The sequence below is a fragment of the Anser brachyrhynchus genome (genome assembly GCF_964034855.1).
Source record: "Anser brachyrhynchus genome assembly, chromosome: 1".
Classification (NCBI taxonomy): domain Eukaryota; kingdom Metazoa; phylum Chordata; class Aves; order Anseriformes; family Anatidae; genus Anser; species Anser brachyrhynchus.
Window position 1 is genome coordinate 200,739,462 of NC_137694.1, and position 20,809 is coordinate 200,760,270.

Sequence of the window (20,809 nt, forward strand, 5' to 3'; positions counted from 1 at the left end):
ATCTGGACAGATTAAAGGCATTCACAGGGCAACCAAAACTGTATACATGGCAACTGTATAATACATGCAACTGACTTAATTCCTTAATGTATATAAGAGTTTTTCTCAGTATTTTTTTCTGTTTAAAGAGAGCTTCAGAAAGGAGGCAGGGAAACCCTGCATTTTTCCTGCTGCTTTCTTGTACGTTCTATCAGCACCGTGCTCTGCTGCCTGTTTTCAGATATCAGAACACAGTTCCTTCAGTGGATCAGTGCTAAATCTTCTTTCCCTGCTCCCTAGCTTTATTTTGGTTATTATTGTGGATTTACTTCAGTTAACTTTAGACAAATTCTTAGTTCTATCTGCTGTGGTAGCCTTGTACCTAGAACCTAGAGAAATACAGATTATTTTCATACCATTGCATATCAGACAAAATATAACATTTCCCCCATTTAAGCCAAGCTAGCATTACCCCTCACATCAGTGCTCACTGACTCTCAGCAGCACTAATTCCTACTGTCATGTTCCTTTCTCCCTATAAGAGTTCGGTATTTCCTGAAGAAGAGGAAAGACTGAATTGCCAGTAGTCCTCCAAGACAGAGACTCTGCATCCTGTTCTCAAGATTTTTGACTTCATAGCACTGTTTTATACTGTATTATCTCTTGCAAAGTACAGTAAACTAATACTTAGCAGTTTCTTTATGAAGCAGCACTATTTTTTTTTCTGATTATAGCCTCTATCAAATAATATTGTCACCAATTCACTATCCATCTATGACCTAAATTAAGCAACAGAAAATGGCTCTAAATATGCCAGGATTGGTATCTTTGAGTGTGTTTTTTACCTTCACGTTGGCTACGGGAATCTGGGCTTCATGGAAAAGCAAAAAGGATCAGCAGAACAGAAACCCAACCGAAATGGCCCTAGTTGGAGGCAGGAATATAAATGTTTGCATTGGATTGTTTACTGCAACTGGTAAGTTTTCTTAAAGGACTTTTTAAATTCTTCTTAAAACACACGCATCTGGGGGACTTCTTCCTTTCAAAGCAGGTTACCTCCTTTAATGTCAGGGCAGATTTTACTTGAGCGTGGCTTTAAAGGAGTATGGTTTCATGAATCATTTTGGGATGGATTCTTCTAAACCTCTTCACACTAAGCAGAACCTAATGTTTATGTAGATTCTTTTAAATTAAAGAGCTTAATTTAAGAGTTTAGTTAAGAGTTAAAGAGTTTAATTTAGGAGTGCCTGAAGAATGACAGTTTTCATTAAGGAGGAGTGTGGTCTTAATCTTGAACCAGTTTCTGTTATCCGGCATTTTACACCTGTAACAATCTAGTTTTGTGTGGAATAAATTTCTCCTGGTGTTGAGCACTGGGGTCTCACCTACTGGGAAATATAAAGAGAAGTTTCCCTGCTGACCACTGATCTTTTCTTCCCTTTTCCCTCCTTGCTGCCTGGCATTATCTGAAGTTTGATTTCCTGACTGTTGTTTGTCAAAGGCTGTCCAAGAGATATTTGTCTGCCTGTGCTGTAGGTTTGCTATTCTGACTGCAATGTCTGCTTGCATTTGTTTTCCTAATGTCTATTTTGTCAGCCTGTGTAAGGCCGAAGGATGGTCTATCAGCCACAGCAGAATAACAAAAGCAATTCTATTTTCTCCAGCAAAAGCATTCCACTGAGAAAAATGAAACGTAAAATAAGTATATTCAAATTGCCTCTAAATGTCTAGACACTGAGGTTTTCCATAGAAGCACAGATATTCATTTTGAACCTGGGGAATTACATAGGGTAAGATTCTAAGACTGTTACCCTCATTGAGCAGTACATCTCACTTACAGTATATAGCTTATGAAAGAAAAGAGGAATGTGATTAAATGCTTGTATGAGAAAAATATTCACAAGCTCTCACTGTTCTACAGGACTAGATGAGGATGCACACCATAAGACTTACCTCTGCATCTTTCGTGTTTACAGCCACCTGGGTTGGAGGAGCATACATCAACGGCACAGCTGAAATTGTCTACCTGCCTTCAAAAGGACTGCTCTGGGTCCAGGCACCCCTGGGATTTGCCTTGTCCCTTGTCATTGGTAAATAATTCACACAGTAATCGGGACACAAAATCTTTCTAAAAAATCACGAGTGTATTAAGTTGTGTAACAGTCTAGAGTACATTTTAAAGGTGATTTTGTTCCCTCAGTCTCTGAAAGATCCAAAATAAGCATTTATAATGCTGTCTCCTGACCTGAAACATAAGAAATCAAGGTAGCTTGGAGCTGGCATAGATCTTTGTCTGTTTAAAGCAATTTATGGGACAAAAATCTTATCTGAGAACTTTGGGAGCATGTGGCTATGTGGATATCACCTTTTCACCACAGCCTGTTAGTCAGAGACTACTGAGAGTATCAGGATCATTCACATTTTTTCTTTGAAACTTTTGTGTGACGAAGTGATACCATTTCGATTTCCCCACTGAACAGTCTCATCTCGGTATGAACGTGTGATGCATCCAGCTGTGTCTCACCTAACAGCTGCTGTTGAAGCTGTGACCCACAGCCTCCTGGGCGAGCTACTTTTGCAATATCCTATATCTGTTCCTAACTCCAAGAATTACTGAGCTTATGCCGAGGTTCAGCTGTCTTGCTGAGACCAAGGTTTCTTCCAGTCCACACTGAAAGTTATGCCGTAACTCTCTAGAGACATGGGAAGATGAAAGCGAGGAGACCTGTGTAGACCTTGCACAGGGCTTTCAGAAAATACAATAACCTTTTTTCTCAAGTCAGAGAAAAGAGTGCGACTGACGTGAATATGAATCAGGCTTGGAAATATAGTGCCAGCATTTCTTATGTGAGTAATTCTTACTAATGAAATTGAAGAGTGCAGGTCTGATCCTGCAATCTTTACTCAGGTCAGTAGTGCCCAGACAAGCAGTCCTGTTGGCTTCAGGGTTAGGCACAATACGTATTCTTTGCTTTTAATAAGACAGCTGCATGACTGAAGACTAATATTTAGATGAAGGTGGGTGAAACTCAGCTCTGTGCACAGATTAAAACAACATAATTCTGGGAAGAGACAGTGAAGCCACCAAAATGAAAATGTAACCGGAAAAGCAACATATATCAACATGTTGCATCACATGGTCAAGGACAGAAGTTTGTCTATTTTTAGCCAAATAGGCATTTTCAATACCTCTTTCTGCCAACTGACATTTTCCAGGGGAAGCATTTCAGAAGACTGTGTGTCTTTGGAGATGAAGAGGAGACTACATGCAGGAGTCCTCTGAGCTAATGCATGAGTTCCTGTTAGAGTCAATGGAGATGTCCTCCAGACACACAGTGGAACTAGATTTCAGCTCAGTCTTAGGCAGACATTTAAGACCAAATTTCAGTTGCTGAATCATAGATATTTTATGCTATTTAGGATGCCCTAGGGGATCCTATCTGGCTTACAGTAGCCATTCCAGAAACATAAAGGTCTGCCAAAAGTGGAGGATCATACCTACCAGCTGCAAGCAGATGTCCCTGATAACCTAGAACCTATCAGATGGATGAAATCCCCCATTTAAGCAAATGAACTGGGGCCCTGGCACTTGGTTGGCTGCATTGTTCCCTGTAACCCAGTATGTACAGATTTCAATCTCACTGTAATGGTCTGAAATACACCCTATACTATACTATACTATACTATACTATACTATACTATACTATACTATATCGTACCATACCGTACTGTACTGTACTGTACTATACACTATAGTATTCTTACACTTTTCCTACCATAAAACACATGTAAAATTCTATTAAAATGTCATCACTTCTGATAGGTGGTTTCTTCTTTGTAAATCCAATGAGATCCAAGAACTATGTGACAGTGATGGATCCCCTCCAGGAAACATATGGGAATGTGATGGGAAGCTTACTCTTCATTCCTCCACTGCTAGGAGAGATGTTCTGGTTTGCAGCTATCCTGGCATCCCTGGGTAAATAACTGCTTCACTGTTACATTTGGTAAAGGACATATGGCACAAATAGAAGAGTGTAATACACGTGAGGTAATTGAGTTGTACAAAGCTGTGGGAAGTTGTGCTTCATGTCTCATTTTCTGTGAAGAACAAAAGCATTTCTAATTTCTGGAAAATACGTTTTTAGATTTAAAACAAGCAATGGTAGTATTGTATCTATGCATGATATTATAACAGAGAGTTCTGGCAATACGATTTAGTACCTTCATCTTGCCTGTGGGAGAGAAGAAGCATTAAGTCAGACTGACTTGGCTAAGGCCATGCAGCAAGGTAGTGGCAGAAGCATAAAGGGAACATGGGCTCCCCTGGGTCCTCGCTCTGCACACTTTCCTCTAGACCATGCGCTCCTCAACCAGAATGGTGTACTGGCATCAAGGGAATAATGTAACCTTATTTATTCTGTATGCTGTGTGTATGAAATCTGTGATAAAATACTTGACCACTATCATTTTCTGCAGGAGCAACAATGAGGGTCATCTTGGATATTGGAGGCTCTTTGGCTATCATCCTCTCAGCATCCACTGTCATACTCTACACTCTACTGGGAGGCCTCTACTCTGTTGCATACACAGATGTCATCCAGTTGGTTTTCATTACCCTCAGTCTGGCAAGTCCTGTGCATTTCTTTGTTACCATTTTCCTAACCAAGGGACAAAATCCTGCTCTTTTCAGTATGTCTCAGGCCAAAAATAATTCCATCAGTACTGTTCCTTGCACTACAGATCCTCTTCAGGTCTCCTGAAAGGTCTTACTGTCCTTAGGCATTTTGGACAGTGTTCACACGAGCTATTGGTCTTTCTGGGTGACAAGTTGCTCACACGTAAAGTCAGCAGAGCCTGTCCAGAATAATCTTGGCTGGAAAGGAGAGAGACCTGTCTACTGAAGGCATCAGTTGACCTGAATTAGTGGCTCATATTCTTGATGATGCCATGAACAAGACACATGTAGATTTAGGGTAAGGAAGGAAGAAAAGGAAGTCTCTGAGTCTGGGTTTAATCTAATATTTTATATTTTTTATATATAATGTTTTATATTCTACATCTAACTTGATTTCAATGGCTGAATAAATTTCCCTAGAACAAGGATCTTGGGGAAATGGTTAACTATTTCCATTTCTTCCCTAGTGGGTCTGTATCCCATTTGCTATGATGAACTCTGCAACAGAAAGTATTTATTACACTGCAACTCATAAATATTACCAAGACCCTTGGATTGGAAAAATAGAAAAACAGTATCTTGGAAGGTGGCTGGATGACTTCTTCTACCTGGTATGGAATGTTTCTTGGACGGGTGGTTGGGAGAAGGAAATGTGCAGGAGTTTCTGTATGGAAAGCTTATGGGTTCTTCCAGCTGGTAGTGCTACAATGCACAGGTGGCAGGGGCAGGATGAGGTGTAAAACCTTCTCTCTGCAACACACTGAATGGACTGGGGAGATCCAGGGCTCAGCTCTAGGTAGGAAAGAAGAGGTAGGTACACTCCATCCTGCACCCATGTGAAGGTATGCAATGTCTTACTCTTGAGTAAGACCATCCAGGCAACTAATTCTATTCCTGGCACCAAATGAGGCACTTTGTATCTTTTGAGAGGTAGGTCTTGCAGTCATGTGTTTTTAACACAATTATGTAAAATTCCCTCTATTTAAGAAAAAAAAAAAAAAAATGTTAAAATGGCACTGCTGCAGGTCATCAGCAAGCATGGTGTCATTGGCTCCACTGCACAACTCAGCTTTTGAGCTATCAGTATATCCAAGACTGCAGTGGGTTGTTAATATCTCACTAGGGTGGTAATAGAGACATACAGAAGCTTGAGTTTGTTTGGTGAGGATAGAAACTTCAGATTTTATCTGATGAAATTCATCTGCTAAGTAATTGAAAATGGTGCTTTTTTTAAAAAATAATTTCTCGTAAGATTATTCTCTAGCTAACTTTGGGCATATTTTTGTAAAAGCTGCATTCCTGAAAAACTTTGCTTCTGCTCTCCTTCCTCTGATTCTCTTTCACCATGCCAATCAACCCTTTTCTCAGCATTCTCAGTCTGCTAAAGCTTTAAACTGTTTTGATCAAAATTTCACATCCATTGCAATTAAAACAAAGGAAAAGGACACCCTCAATGAGAAACATTCAGCCTCAATAGCTAAAGCTGGACAAAGGTTACTCATTTGAAGTGAGGTTTTAATCACAGGAAAGAAAGGATGTATGATGCTCTATGGCAGTCAGGCATCCAGTGGGAACTGTTGCTAACATCTGGATGTTTCAGGTTCTTGGGAGCATCCCATGGCAAACCTATTTCCAAAGAGTACTCTCGGCTGCCTCGCCAGGCCAGGCCAGGTTCATCTCCTACCTCTCTGGACTAGGGTGCTTTTTAATGGCCATCCCTTCCGTGCTCATTGGTGCAGTTGCAGCATCAACAGGTAAAACTGAACTGTTTGTCCCTGAATAATGAACATGTTTTTGTCAAAGATGATTAAAACAGGACCCAAATAAGTCCTGATTTAGATTTCCAACTATTTCCGAACCAATTGCCCTAAAGACCCTCTATGGGAGATGTGGCTGCCAAGCCAGAAGCTTGCACCAGAAATGTGGAACCCTTTGAGGTTCAATGCATGACTACTTACCTTACAACAGCCCCAAAACCTGTTTCAATCTTTATGGTGAAATGATTTTTCATGCACCTTGCAGTGAGGAAAGAGGAAGGCAGAATATGTAAAACACTGCATAATCCTCTTTTCCAAGAAAAGCTATGCTTGCTTCTCTTAATGTCTTCTGCATGTAAGACCCACTAGTATTACTACTGATTGCTTTTAACGTTCAGGAGAAAACTTGCCTGGAGGAATCAAGATACTTCAGTCCCATAAACCTACAGCCCCTGCCCAGGAGTTCAGTCCTGTGTTGGCTGTGAGCAAGGGTTAAAGAACAGCCAGATCACCGGACACTTACAAAAAACACCTGAACTTACAAATTCATCTGTCATTAGGGACATCAGAGGAAAACTCCGTTCTCCTCTGAGAGGCCTCTGATGAGTGAGGTCTAGAAGTCTGATCTTTAAGGATCCCATTCCTGGAAACACACAAAGCTTGTTCTATAGACATTCATCTATGTCTATAGACATTTCTATAAACTTTTCAGCTATTTCTGTAGATGCTACTGGGGAGAAGGAAAACTTTTGATATGGTGAGAGTTGCAGCATGCTTAGGGATAACGTAAGAGATGATAAGAGAATCTGACCAATTAATAAAAGTCCTAAAATTCTGAGTGGGCTTCAGTCCTTAGCCCTCTTGTGACTGGTCCTGGTGGAGAGGCAGCTTCAGAGAGCTGAAATATCAGTGAAGGATTTGCTGTGACTTTTCCTTCTTCTGTCTTAAAGACTGGAACCAGACAAGCTATGGTCTTCCGAGTCCACATGAGAGAGGAGAATCTGCTATGGTACTGCCATTTGTTTTACACTATCTCTGCCCAGCATACGTCTCCATTGCTGGCTTAGGAGCCATCGCTGCTGCTGCAATGTCTTCTGCGGACTCAGCACTTCTCTCTGCTAGCTCCATGTTCGCTCACAACATCTACAGAAAAATCCTGAGGAAACAGGTACTTGGTTACAGCATTCAGAAGCTTTGGTGTCAGGTTAGATGCATTAGTTTCAGGACAGATGCAAATCCACTCTGCATTGTCCGTGATTAGAGGTGTCTGTCCTTCAGCTGCTGAAGTTCTGGAGCCATGAAATGTAGGTCAGGGGTATTCATAGAATCACAGAATCACAGACTGGTTTGGTTTGGAAGGGACCTTAAACCCATCCAGTTCCAAAACCCCCTGCCACGGGCAGGGACACCTCCCACCAGACCAGGTTGCCCAAAGCCCCATCCAGCCTGGCCTTGAGCACCTCCAGGGATGGGGCATCCACAGCTTCTCTGGGCAGCCTGTGCCGGGGCCTCACCGCCCTCTGAGTGAAGAATTTCTTGTGAATATCTAATCTAAATCTCCCTTCTTTTAGTTTAAAGACTTCCCCTGCTGTCCTAACACTGCACCCCCTGACAAAGAGTCCCTCCCCAGCTTTCCTGTAGCCCCCTGTAGGTACTGGCAGGCCGCTGTAAGGTCTCCCCGGAGCCTTCTCTTCTCCAGGCTGAACAACCCCAACTCCCTCAGCCTGTCTTCACAGGAGAGGTGCTCCAGCCCTCTGATCATGCTCATGGTCTTCCTCTGGACCCCTTCTAATACTTCCGTGTCCTTCTTGTGCTGGGGGCCCCAGAGCTGAACGCAGGGCTCCAGGTGGGGTCTCAGGAGAGCAGAGCAGAGGGGCACAATCCCCTCCCTCACCCTGCTGGCCACGCTGCTTTTGATGCAGCCCCAGACACGATTGGCTTTCTGGGCTGCAAGCACACATTGCTGGCTCATGTCGAGCTTCTCATCCACCAACACCCCCAGGTCTTTCTCCTCAGGGCTGCTCTCAATCCATTCTCTGCCCAGCTTGTGTTTGTGCTTGGGATTGCCCCAGCCCAGGTGCAGGACCTTGCACTTGGCCTCGTTGAACGTCATGAGGTTCGCACGGGCCCACCTCTCAGGCCTGCCCAGGTCCCTCTGGATGGCATCCCTTCCCTCCTACATGTCGACCACACCACACAGCTTGGTGTCATATACTTAGTAGGGATACAAACACCTACTGCAGTGAGTTTTGCTCTTCATAAAATGAGTGATAAAAAGTATGGACTAGGATATTTGTGGAAATAGCATAAAACCATAACCCTCAGAATTACAGAGGGCAGCTCCAGTGCTGTTGCAGCCGTGTTCAGAGCAGGAGAACCAGGGTGGCCACTGGTGGTGCCACATGGAAGCAGCGAGGGCTTGGTGGGAACCAGCCTGGGGCAGGGCAATGCTGTTGTAACGTTACAATCTCCTGTTTTACAGGCTACAGAAGGGGAGGTCTTATGGGCCATGAGGATCTCCATGCTGGTGTTTGGGGCCGGGGCTGCTGGCCTGGCTTTTTACTCCAGCTCTGTCTACGACCTCTGGTTCCTCAGCGGGGAGCTGGTGTATGCCCTGCTCTTCCCCCAGCTGTGCTGCGCCCTCTTCGTTCCCAGCACCAACACCTACGGCTCGGCTGCTGGCTTCTTGGTTGGACTCCTCCTGAGGCTGCTGGCGGGGGAGCCTGCCCTGAAAATCCCCCCTGTCATCCACTACCCAGCTTGCTCCCTCGTGAACGGGACCTACACGCAGCTCTTCCCCTATAAAACATTCACCGTGCTTCTCACCCTGGGGACAATCGTTGCTGTTTCGTACGTGGCCGTGGTTTTGTTTCTAGAGAAACCTCCTTCCCCGCAGATGGGATGTCTGCAATGTGCTGGGGGAAACCCGCCCCCTCGTCCCCCTGCGCTGGGTGGACAAATGGACAGGTACCCAATCAGTTGCACTGCAAGAGAATCGTGATTAATTGTGGGGCCTCGTTTGAAAGGACACACTGCTTTCAGCAATTAGCATCTGGAGCTGCTTTTCCCTTTGCTTTCTCCAGCAATGAATTATTTAACGTCCTCGCAGAGTAATAAAGATGCAATCCATTCATGCAAGGAGAATGAGTGAGCGCAAAGTCTGACGTGATTAAAGGTGCGCGGTGGTGGAGCATGATCGTGTGGCGGTGACCACGGGCCCAAGCAGTGGCTGCTCCAGGGTGTCCCTGATTCCCCACCCGAAGGCAAGGCTCCAACATTTATGACATTCTCAAGTCACATACTCTTCTGACCACAAAAGAGACACATTGATGTTTAATAGATTAGGCATTCTTGATTTAAAGGGGAAAAAAAAAAAGGAAAACAAAAAAAAAAAGAAAAGGTGAGTAAACCTATTCCCATTGAAACAGCTAGAGTTTTAGTGTAAACTTCCCTGGGGAGGGCATTAGATATAAAACACAGATTACTGAATGCCATGCAATCACCACAGCAGTCAATCAGTAATATCAGTTCTACACTATTCTTTGTATGCTTTAGAAGCTTTCCCTGCTATCACAATATCTTTTGCGTATGCTTCTCCCCAGCTGTGGTCTCAGGTCACGTAGGCAGTCTGCTGTCACATGGCTGAGGAGAGGACATCCCCCCTGACCAGGACCTGGTCTGGCAGAGCAGAGGAGCAAGATCACAGAATCACAGAATGGTTTGGGTTGGAAGGGACCTTAAAGCCCACCCAGCTCCACCCCCCTGCCATGGGCAGGGACACCTCCCACCAGCCCAGGTTGCCCAAAGCCCCATCCAGCCTGGCCTTGAGCACCTCCAGGGATGGGGCATCCACAGCTTCTCTGGGCAGCCTGGGCCAGGGCCTCACCACCCTCTGAGGGAAGAATTTCTTCCTTATATCTAATCTAAATCTCCCCTCTTTCAGTTTAAAGCCATTCCTCCTTGTTCTATCACTGTACTCCCTGATAAAGAGTCCCTCCCCAGCTTTCTTGTAGGCCCCCTTCAGGTACTGGAAGACAAAGCAGAAGCCTTTAATTACTGGATTAAAAAAGAAAAGTTACATAGCCACTATTCACAAAAACTTAACCAGATGGGAAACTGGAGGAGGTGTCTGAGACACTCATGAGCAAGTGAGTTCTCTAACACACCTGGTTAAATCACTCGTGCAGAGGTGTTGCCCAAGCTGAATAGGGGGATGCTGTGAGACATCTTCACAAACTGATGTACAGGACCTCAGAGGACTGTGATGACGGAACAGTGCTGGGAAGAGGCACTGCACCTGCCCTCAAGGACATGAAACCTTGAGGGTGCAATCCCAAAAGATTCAAGCTGCAAAGTCTTTACCGAAAAGCCCCTGGTACCGTGTTTGGATAAATTCTTAATGGGTCAGAAAAAAACATGGCCCAGCTAACTATTGGGTTTGGTCCATTGCCTGAAGTCTGATGGACTGAAAGCATCCCTCAGGCATGGGTTGTTAAGATAGGAGCTGAAATAAAGATTCAGAAAGGCCCTGCAGTGATGGCTCACATGGCTGTCTGGCTCTCCAGGGGTCAGTTGCAACCCACCCGCCACGGCCAGCAGGAACTGGGCAGCCCCTCACCACAAAGCAGCAGTGGGAGCTGCTGTGCGTGGAAACACCTGGCAATGGAGGGACGACACATAACAGCATATCCACAATACCAGGGCAATGGACAGCCTGCCAAGCTGCAGAGGATGAAAGCAACACGCTGCTTGGTGAGTTGTGTCCAGCACACACTGTGCACACACATGGTGTAAAGCGATGCTGCTGCCACCACCCACTCCTGCAGCAAACTCAGTGAGGAGCCACGCGCTACTCTGAACTATACCAAGGCAAGGTGCAGTGACTTGGGACGAGGACCGGCAGCCCTGGGCTCTAGATGCAGCCTTGATCACTGCCCTCCATGGAGAGCATCCTTTAAAATGCCTTCCCCAGCGTCATCCTCAGCAAGATGGAGATTCTGCTCTTCATCAGAAAGATTATCACAGTACCTTGTGCTCCATCCTCGTGTTGGTAGACACCTGTATACAGCAGTCCTGTTGATACGCTTTGTTAAATCAAGTCCAGAAATTCTTTCCTATACCTCTAGAGACTGTCATTAATCGAAATGTGTGTTTAGAAAGCACAAAAACAAATGTTTGGAAAATTAAAAGCCCTAGGCAGTCACCCACTGAAATCTTCCACACCAGTGATTTGAGAGGGAGCATGTGAGGTCGTGCTTAGCTAAGGGAGACACCAAAGCTATCATTACCTCAGCGCCAGAAGAACCAGGCTCTTGTTAAATCACAGTTGCTATAGCTCATTCAGGAATACTCCCCTGATTTAGGGATGACCTAGTTTGGGTGCTGGACATCTCTCTGTGTGGAGCAGACCAAAACTTTCCCAATGCACTTTGCATAAGGGCCTGCTGCATGTCCCGAATAAGAATGAAACTCCAAATTCCTCATGTCAAGGCCAGCATCCCATTCACAGACCACCCTACCCAGCAGCTCTGAAGGGCAAATGACTAGATCTTTCTTCTCAGAAGGAGCAGTCAGGCATTGGGACAGGTTGCCCAGGGAGGTGGTGGTGTCACCATCCGTGGGGGTGTTCACGGAAAGGCTGGACGTGGTGCTTAGGGAGGTGGTTTAGTGGGTGATATTGGTGGCAGGGTGATGGTTGGACCAGATGATCTTGGAGGTCTTCTCCACCCCTAATGATTCTATGATTCTATGATCTGGACATATCTTTTCTCTTCACCACTGTGCCCAACTTCTCCAGCTGTTCCACTGCAGAGTCCTCAAGCTCGGTATTAAATCAGGCATTTTTCCTGGCAGGCAGTAGATCCCCAGCTTCCCAAGGCAGCACCAAAGTCCAGCACTGTGAGGTAGAACATTGCTGACGAGCATCACCACCACGGTCACGTCACCACCCAGCATCACCGCAGAAGACTCTCAGCGTGTTCAAATAGGAACATCTTTAATGCTGTGGGGGGTATCTGGCACGCTCAGCAGAGACATTTTGCCCTTACAAAGCTCCTCTGAATTTCATACCGCTGAAACACACTGCTTCGCGTGGAGAGACTGAAATGGCAAAGACACAATGACTGTAACTCTCCCGAATGTTTACCATTTTCCATCCTTATATGACTCCCTCCTCAGAACATCCCCCAGCAAGCTTAAAAGGAAAACATTCATCAAGGTCAGGCAAAGTTTTGAAAGAAATTAGCTGCAAGTAAAATAAATATAAAAGCAATTCTAGCCTATACTTAATGACAAAATGCCTAGTTGTTCCAGTCCAGCACACCCAATGTCCTTGAGGTGCTGCCAGCACAGGGGATAATGACCCAGTGAAATCATTCATCTCACAGGTTTCTGCCTCCAGTTCACTATACCCTTTGTTTCTTTGCCCCCTCTTCATAAAAAAAATAATAATAATAATTTGCTTGGACACTGTAGGGCCCCAATTAGCCCCTCCATTTGTGGGTTTGCCTCCTTTGCAACCTAAATATGCCCATGACATGATCTCTGTACAGTTCCAGTTTTCATTAACTTTTCCCTGTCCACTGGGAAAAAAAAGAAAAAAGAAAGGAAAAAAGAAAGAAAAAAAAAAGCTACTGCCTTTTTCTGACATTTTTAAGGTTAATCATATCCTATCTTTTTGGAAAAAAAAATGCAATTTGGGAAGTGTTTGGTTTCCAGTGCATATCCCTGATGTGTATATATATATATATATATATTTATCCCTGATATATATATAAATAAGTTCCTATACTGATAGGAACTATCCCTAGTTCCTCATTAGGCATTCGTGGATGTCTGGTTTACATAAATGAGAAAAATAGGAATATGAGACCTCACAAGGGAAATCTGTACCTCTTCTCCTTCTCACTTCTGCTCAGTTTTAGGAACTCCTAAATGTGTCCTCACGGGAGTATCAGCTGGGGACCAGCCAGGGAGCCAAGAAACACTCACAGGTTTGTCAGACATTCCTAACACGGTAAAAAAGATACTTCCACATGAGCTATGGGCTGTGTGGGGCCTGGATGAACTTTCCTTCGTTTCCACAGAAATGCCATGCTCTCTGACTTTATCCCCACATGCCGCACTCCAATCTTCTCTCGCAGTTCTCAGGCTTCACGGTTCCTCCTCATGACTCGAGCAAGGCCTTTGATGCTGCCTCCCACAACATCCCCACGGGCACACTGAAAAATAAATAAATAAAAGAAAAAAATCTCACTTTGCTGATTCTTAAAGCTTCTATGCCAGCCATCATCCCCAGGGATGGAAACACCGCTGCAGCAGTGGCTTTCTTTGACCCTCTGGTAGCGTATCTTTGCAACTGGAATCTGGGCTGCCTGGAATAATCAAACCAAGGAGAAAAATGTGAACCTGAGTGAGGTTCTGTGTGCCAGACAGAGAATTGTGAACAAATGTCTTCAACATCAAACAAGCTTAAGAAGAATCAGTATATATGGCAAGTCTATATGGTGTATGTGCCTAAAATGTATTTCCTATTTATGGACAATACGCCTTAGGCTACTCATTGAATTCCCCTGTGCTCCACATTTCCAAACCCTCAGGGAGGGACAGCACTTTAGGTGACTCCAGGAAGGATTTTGAGGAGAAAGCCCCATTATACCTGGAGAGCACTGGTTTTTCATGAGCTTCTGGTCAGAGCTGGAGGGCGGTTTGCTGGCCAGCTGGACTCCCAGCCCCACACCACTGGTGGTTCCTTCTCGTGACTCGAGCAAGGCCTTAGATGCTGCCTCCACAACATCCCCACGGGCACGCTGATGGGGTTGGGGTGAGGGAAGCAGAGAGCGAGGTGCACGGAGAGCTGGCTGCACGGCCAGGCACCTGGACAAGGGGAGAAATGGGGAGAAAAGGGGAGAGATGGCCACGCTGGAACGAGCCTGGTGAAGGACTACGAGGGAGACTGAGGGTTTGGGCTACCTGTCACGCAAAGAGAGGCTGCAAGAGGAGGGAGTCTTCATCCTGGAGAAGGGATGGCTCAGGGCAATCTTGTTACCGTGTATTAATAGCTGATGGCGGGGGGAGAAAAGAAGACAGGGCCAGATTCTTCTCAGTGGTGCCCAGTGACAGGACAAGAGCCAACAGGCACAAACTGAAGTACAAGATAATCCCTCAGAAAAGTTTTGTCACTGTGAGGGTGAGGCAGTGGCACAGGTTGCCCAAAGAGGTTGTGCAGTCTTTATCCTTGGCGATATTCAAAACCAACTGGACACAAGTCTCAGCAAGCTGTTCTCACTGATCCTGCTCTGAGCTGTTTGGACTGAGGAATTTCCAGAGGTGCCTTCTCTCCTCTGTGACGGAGACCCTAGAAGACTACAATGCCAGTTTCATGGCAGGATAAAGAAACTGAACTCCAGCAGCAGCATCCCTTTGGTGGGCTGCACAGGGGCTCCTTTCCTTCTCACTTTAGTCATCAATAATAACAAGCAGTTAAATCCTAGAAAGTTTTCATTTTAAATTTTTCCTAAAACTATGTTTTTATTGCTGTACAGAGGACAGAAAATTGTCCAAGATAACGGAAGTCCAGCTTAGCTTGCACTGAATGCCCTTGTTTACAAAAACTAACAAAAGCTGGGGAAAAAAGGCCAGAACAGTCTGGGCCATCGATGTGAATATAAATGTGATAAGGAGTCTTCAAGGCTCCTGGTGCTGTTGCAGTTTGTTCATGACAATGAACAGAAAGATTCTAAAAATGGGAAACAGATTAAATTAGTGGTCAGACAGGGTTTTGGTATGCTGCCCTAAGGGAGATGAAGAGCCCCTTGAACATTACTTGTGCTGGTCCCATGGGGCAGGGAGAGGACCCAGGGGGCTCAAAGGCTGTGTCTACAGGACTAAACGATGCTGCATGGTGGAGCAGTCCTGGGCCCCTAGCTCAATTTCAGCTCTTCAGAGTGGTCTGGAGTGAACTCTCTCCAGAATGGCAGATGAGTTTTGGGTTGGAAGAAACCAGTTGGTCCACTCCAAAAAAGATCCTGAGAATGCACTAGCACTCATGCAACATTGATAAGCAGTGGCCCAGGACCTGGGAGTGAACAGAGAGGATGAAATGCTTCCAGTAGACATACTTGAAGCAGCAAACACCAGCACCTGGGCAGCATGCCACCATCTCTTGGGCTAGCACCATGATGCCCTGAGGCTTCCATCGTCTTGGGTTTCCTTGACATTTTTAGACTTCATCTTCTGCGGACCATCTGTGTTGATATCAGATGGCAATTTGATTAAGAAACAAGAACAGTAAAAAAATCAATGCTGTGTACATTAGGTAGATTAACTGGCTAACTAAGAGGTCCTGAAATGTAATTACACGTACAAAACTGTCATCCAGTATCTGAATCTTTAGTGAGGCTGATTCTTGGCACTATGCGATTGAACTGCATTTCTCGATGACTGGGGAAGCAATGAAAAGCAGTCCACTTTGTGTCCTCAGCTGGCCAAACAAATCAGATGCACTTCAGTATGGGCTAATGGACAGTCTAACACAGATGTCTATAGAAAGATCAGGTGAACCACAGACTAATATTGAGTACAGACGCTGCCTGAAAAGAAGCCCCGAATGGTGTTATGCATTGTAATGTTGAAAGACAGATGAGATGAATCACTCAAAAAGCATGTTCCTGCTACTTTGATGTCTCTTTTCTCTCACAGAGCTTTTGGCAAGATTACAGAATGGTTGAGGTTGGAAGGGACCATAGCTGGAAGTCAAAACTAAAAAAATTCAGACTACAAACAAGGCTCAGCTTTTTAAACTGTAGGGTCCATTAAATGTAAGAGCAATTTGCCAAGGACTGAGGTGGATTCTTCATCACTGAAAATGCTACAGTGAAATTGGAAGCTTTTCTGAAAGTTATCCTCTGTTTTAAGGAGGATAACTTTCGTTCAGGGGAGCTCTGAATGTGGCGTCCTGCCCAACATTCAGATCAGAAAACCCCAGTGATGCTTTCTGTTCCTTACTTCTCCCGACCCTGAACTCAGGGCTGGAGATGGGCAGCCATCCAGGCAACCACTGTCACTTTTAGCTTAATGCCACTGAATGCTCAGAGCATTGCTATCACACCTGAACCCCAGCCATGGAGATGAAGTCAAGACCATAATGAGTCTTGGATTCCTATATAAATTGGTCCTACGTCAGCAGAAACCCTGTATTCTGAATCCCGCGTTATCTTTGCAAAGACATGGGAGAGAGTGTGATTATTAAAAAAGAAGAAAGTGGGATTAAATTTTGAAGCATATTTACAACTCTGGGATTCTTGCTATGCAGCTACAGACTGTGATACTTGCACTGTATTGCAGGAAGGGCATGACAGGGTTTTCTTTAATAGACATGTGAGATTTATTTCACAAGTTCAGCTGTGCTTTTAATTCAGAAATAACAGACCTTGACCTAATCACAGAATGGGAGAAAAAATGTACCCTATGAAGCAAAAGCAAACTGAAAAACTTCCAACTTTTCCACGTTTCTACATTTTTTGATGAACTGTGCACTGTTGTGTTGTACATCACATAATGAACCTCTGGACAGGGTTCAATTCAGAACAGGATGAGCACAGTCTGATGATTGATATGGAGCAGTACTGAGTAGGATGCTTTGAAACGATGCCGAGCAGAGATTGATTCTCCTGCACGTCCCTTAATCATACTAAGTTTCCAAGCCTAACTATGATAATGAATTGCAAAGATTAACTATGTAGTTGATGATTATCGTATTAGATGGAATTAGGAAGGAACAGGTAGGAAACCCTGCCAGTTTGAGAGTTCAGGGAACAGGGAAGGAAACAAGAAAAACAGAAGAGCCACAAAGAGGAAACAGAAAGAAACAGAAAGAAACAGGATTGTCAAATATCATGCACACTGGACCTGGAATATTATGCACTTGTAATAATGTATTTGGGTAGAGAAACAGAGATAAAGAAAAAGGAGTCCATTTAAGTACTGAAGTGGCTTTTTTGATTTTTTAATTTCTTGACCTCACCACCTGGTTACTAAGTCTAAGTATAGGAAACACTTTATGGACAAAGACCTATACAATGGACATTAAATAGAGGTATTTGGTTTCCAGAAGTAAGTTATTTTGTGCACTACTGATGTGTAGCTTCTTCTTGGATGGACGTTGCTGGTTTGAGACAAGATCTCAAGATGGCCTGGGCAGCACTGCAGTCCCCAAAGGCCACAGAGAAATTGTGTCCTGACATAATGCCCCCTTAGCATGAATTCATGCTGTTTTGCATGCAGTCTATGAAAGATAACAGTTCAATCCCATCAAGATAGACCTAGCTCAACTTGGCTGAAGCTGCCCAGGCTATATAACTCCCTAAACAGGAGGAAACTCACCTTTGCACACACCTGTCTGGGAACAAGACTGTGAAGGAAAGTGGAAATGAGGCTGAAATCAAACCTGCAATCTCTGCCCTGGGGCTCCTTTAGTTCGTCCAACTAAAACACGGGTCCTCCACAGCCCTGCAACGGGTTTTGCCAAAGCAGGAACCAAACATCAAACATTTAAGAGGCTCAGAGCTAAACGCAGAAGGAATAACAATCCTTTTTTCTCTGTAGCTGCATTGCAGTTTCTACATCAATTCATTGAGACCACCTTTCCAAAGCCCTTCCAGGTTCAGAGAATTGTTTGGATGTTTGAAATAGAAAAGAAACCTGCAGAAAATGTTTGAAGTCTGCTGGAAGTAGATGAAGGCTGGGCAAATCTTTTGAGAGCACCAGATGAAGTGCTCCTGCTTGCTGTCCTTGGGACCAGGCACTTCTTTTAATTCCACGTGTAACTGGATTTATGGAAGTACTCCCATTCACTTCATCAGGATGATTTGATCCAGGAAACACAGCACAGACTGAGGGCATGGTCTTGCAGCGAGGTCTGCACAGGAGGGTCACAGCACGTACCTGAAGCCCCAGTAAGTCCTGGGGCTTTGGACAAGCCCTTGGGTCTGAGCAGCTGCACTGCTGCTGGGTGGCCCATTCTTGGAGTCTCTAGATGAACCCCACAGGGTGGCAAGACCACAGCCAGGGAAGAGTGTATAAAAGGCAACAGCTTGCAATATGGATCATAGTTTTGGCCACGTTAGACCCTGCTTCTATCTTTGCAGTGGAGACAATGTCTGCAGACCGGCACAGTACTGGTGAAACCACCAGCAAAATGTGAAACTGGCTGGTTGGAGGTAAATCCTGAAACTTCTCGTTATACTTCCACTGTGCAGTCCACCAGCATCATATACCTGTTTTTATGAAGGACTATATTCTAGGTTCTACACCTTTGTTTTTGTAAAGCAAACACCATGTCCGAGAGCCCTTATCCAAATGCAGTATGTGCCAGGACAATGAAACACCCCAGTAGGAAAGGATGCTTACTTTTAACAGATGGACATGGGGAGTCTTATTCTTCAAATCAGGTTTTGAGAAAGTACAAGAAAGTTAGGATCATTTAAGATTCTTTCCCCTTAAGCCCTGCAGCCCTGGCATGTCCTGTGAGATGTGCCTTGCTGTATAGTCTTGAGTCAACCCTCTCACCACTCTTCACAAAATGTTTTAGGGACAGATTTCTTTGAACTCCCCATACGGACACCCAAATTGCAGTGTTAATTATTTACTCTCTAGCACCACCTAAGAGCAGCCCCAAGTAACACAAGCTACTGCTTCCTTTTAGGAGCCTGCCATTCCCTGCACCCTAAGTGCAGCGTCCCCAGAATTGTCCTCACCTGGAGATACAGGCTGCCACCAGGCACCATTGCCTGCCACTTGCTGGAACGAAGCGTACCTCCCAAAGGGTCCTACTGGGGAATCCACCCAAAGGAGGACTTTGGGACAAGGTGCCCACAGCCCACCCCAGGTCACCGTGTGCATTATTGGAAGGTCTTCTGCCGCCTGTGATGGTGCTGCAAGACCTCCTCCAGCAGCCACCTACCCACACCACGCTCCTACAAATTAGAGGCTAAAAAAAAATGAAGTTTCCACCTCTGGTATGTTCGGGGCAGTTCCCAAGTTGTCCCCACACACAGGCTGAGGTGGGGAGCTGGAGCCAAGCTCTAATTGACTTGGGGACATCCGTGGTGCTCCAGGAGGAAACCACCCCTGCTGCATGTGCAAGGGGCTGAGCTGTGAGTGCCCCGAGTTACCCACACTTGTTGCCACAGGAGACACCATAATTACACGTGTTGCTCAATCGTGGCCATTATTCAAAAGGCCACATGCCTAAAATGCTTCAGCGGTCATTCTGCAAGGCTGGATGGGCTTGACTCGATTTGGTTTGGGGCTGCCTATTCCCAGCTTCCCCCCACAGGTGCCACGTCCAAACTAGGGAGCCATGAGGACAGGTCCAAGGAAATTCTTTGCACCAAATTTACACCAAATGAAACGGAGAGGTGATCGGGTGATCCACATAAAAAGAGCTATTGAGATATTTAAATGGTCCATTTAAACTAGACTAGTTTAATCATGCTTAATTATTGCCTTGCTTAATTATAACTCAGGATAAATTCTTTTTAACTTCTCACCCAATCTGTGCACATCACTACCCCTGCATCTTAGGACAGCGACTGAATTAAAGAAGGGAGAGAGGGGCTCGAGCTCCTGGGACATCCCAGGATTCGGGATGACAAAACCTTGTCCTAGTCTGGTAATGGAGAGGAGAAAAACAAAAATCACGGGGGAAAAGGAAGATATAAGAGTCTCTTTTTGTATTTGTGATTTTTTTTTGAGATGGTTTTCATTCTGCACACATTGGATAGATGTGCCATTTCTGCATCTGAAAATATTTACACTGCTACTAATGAATAATGCAAAGCACCATGGATCAGCGACGTAGAACTAGAGCATCCTTGGGAATGGTTAGATGATTGTGATAAAAGATGCTTTTATATCTTTTTTGTGTGGTGTAAAACTAGCTAGGCTCTTTTATTTATACAATAGACAATAACTTCAGATACGGATGTCAGGTGAAGGGTTATATGACTACTGACCTTCTGGTGTCATGACCAAACTGGAGCATAAATATTATTTAATTAGAAATGCACTGTTGTTTTCCTAACATTATTTTGTCTTTGTTTTTTGAAATTAAGACCTACTTTGTTTTGTGGGGTTAACATTTCAGGGTAAAAGAACTGGGTATCCAGTTATTCTCCTCCATCTCACCTCCCCAGAAATGTCCACAATTGACCTGCGTCTCCCAGTTACTGGGTGAGAGCCTCACTGTTGAATAAAAACCAAGAGAGGAAAGAGAGTAGGGATTGTGGAGCCTAGCCCTGGGAAAAGAATCCCGAAAATATTCAGCATATAGGATTCAAATTCTTGATGAAAAAGTCATCAAATTAGATGAACCAGAACTAGATTTTGACACAGA

The 20,809-nt window shown here is 44.7% G+C and overlaps 1 protein-coding gene across 1 annotated transcript; it reads left to right on the forward strand.

Moving 5' to 3' along the window:
• Positions 1 to 545: 545 nt before the first annotated feature.
• On the forward strand, positions 546 to 9,415 carry LOC308187803 (high affinity choline transporter 1-like; the record flags this gene model as incomplete). The annotated part of the gene is made up of 8 exons (XM_080576144.1): positions 546 to 955; positions 1,956 to 2,069; positions 3,803 to 3,958; positions 4,459 to 4,607; positions 5,125 to 5,268; positions 6,258 to 6,411; positions 7,365 to 7,582; positions 8,897 to 9,415. Exons 1-8 carry the CDS (start codon positions 778 to 780, stop codon positions 9,413 to 9,415), a joined length of 1,632 nt encoding a protein of 543 aa, XP_080432270.1. The 5' UTR covers positions 546 to 777.
• Between the last annotated feature and the right edge of the window lie 11,394 nt (positions 9,416 to 20,809).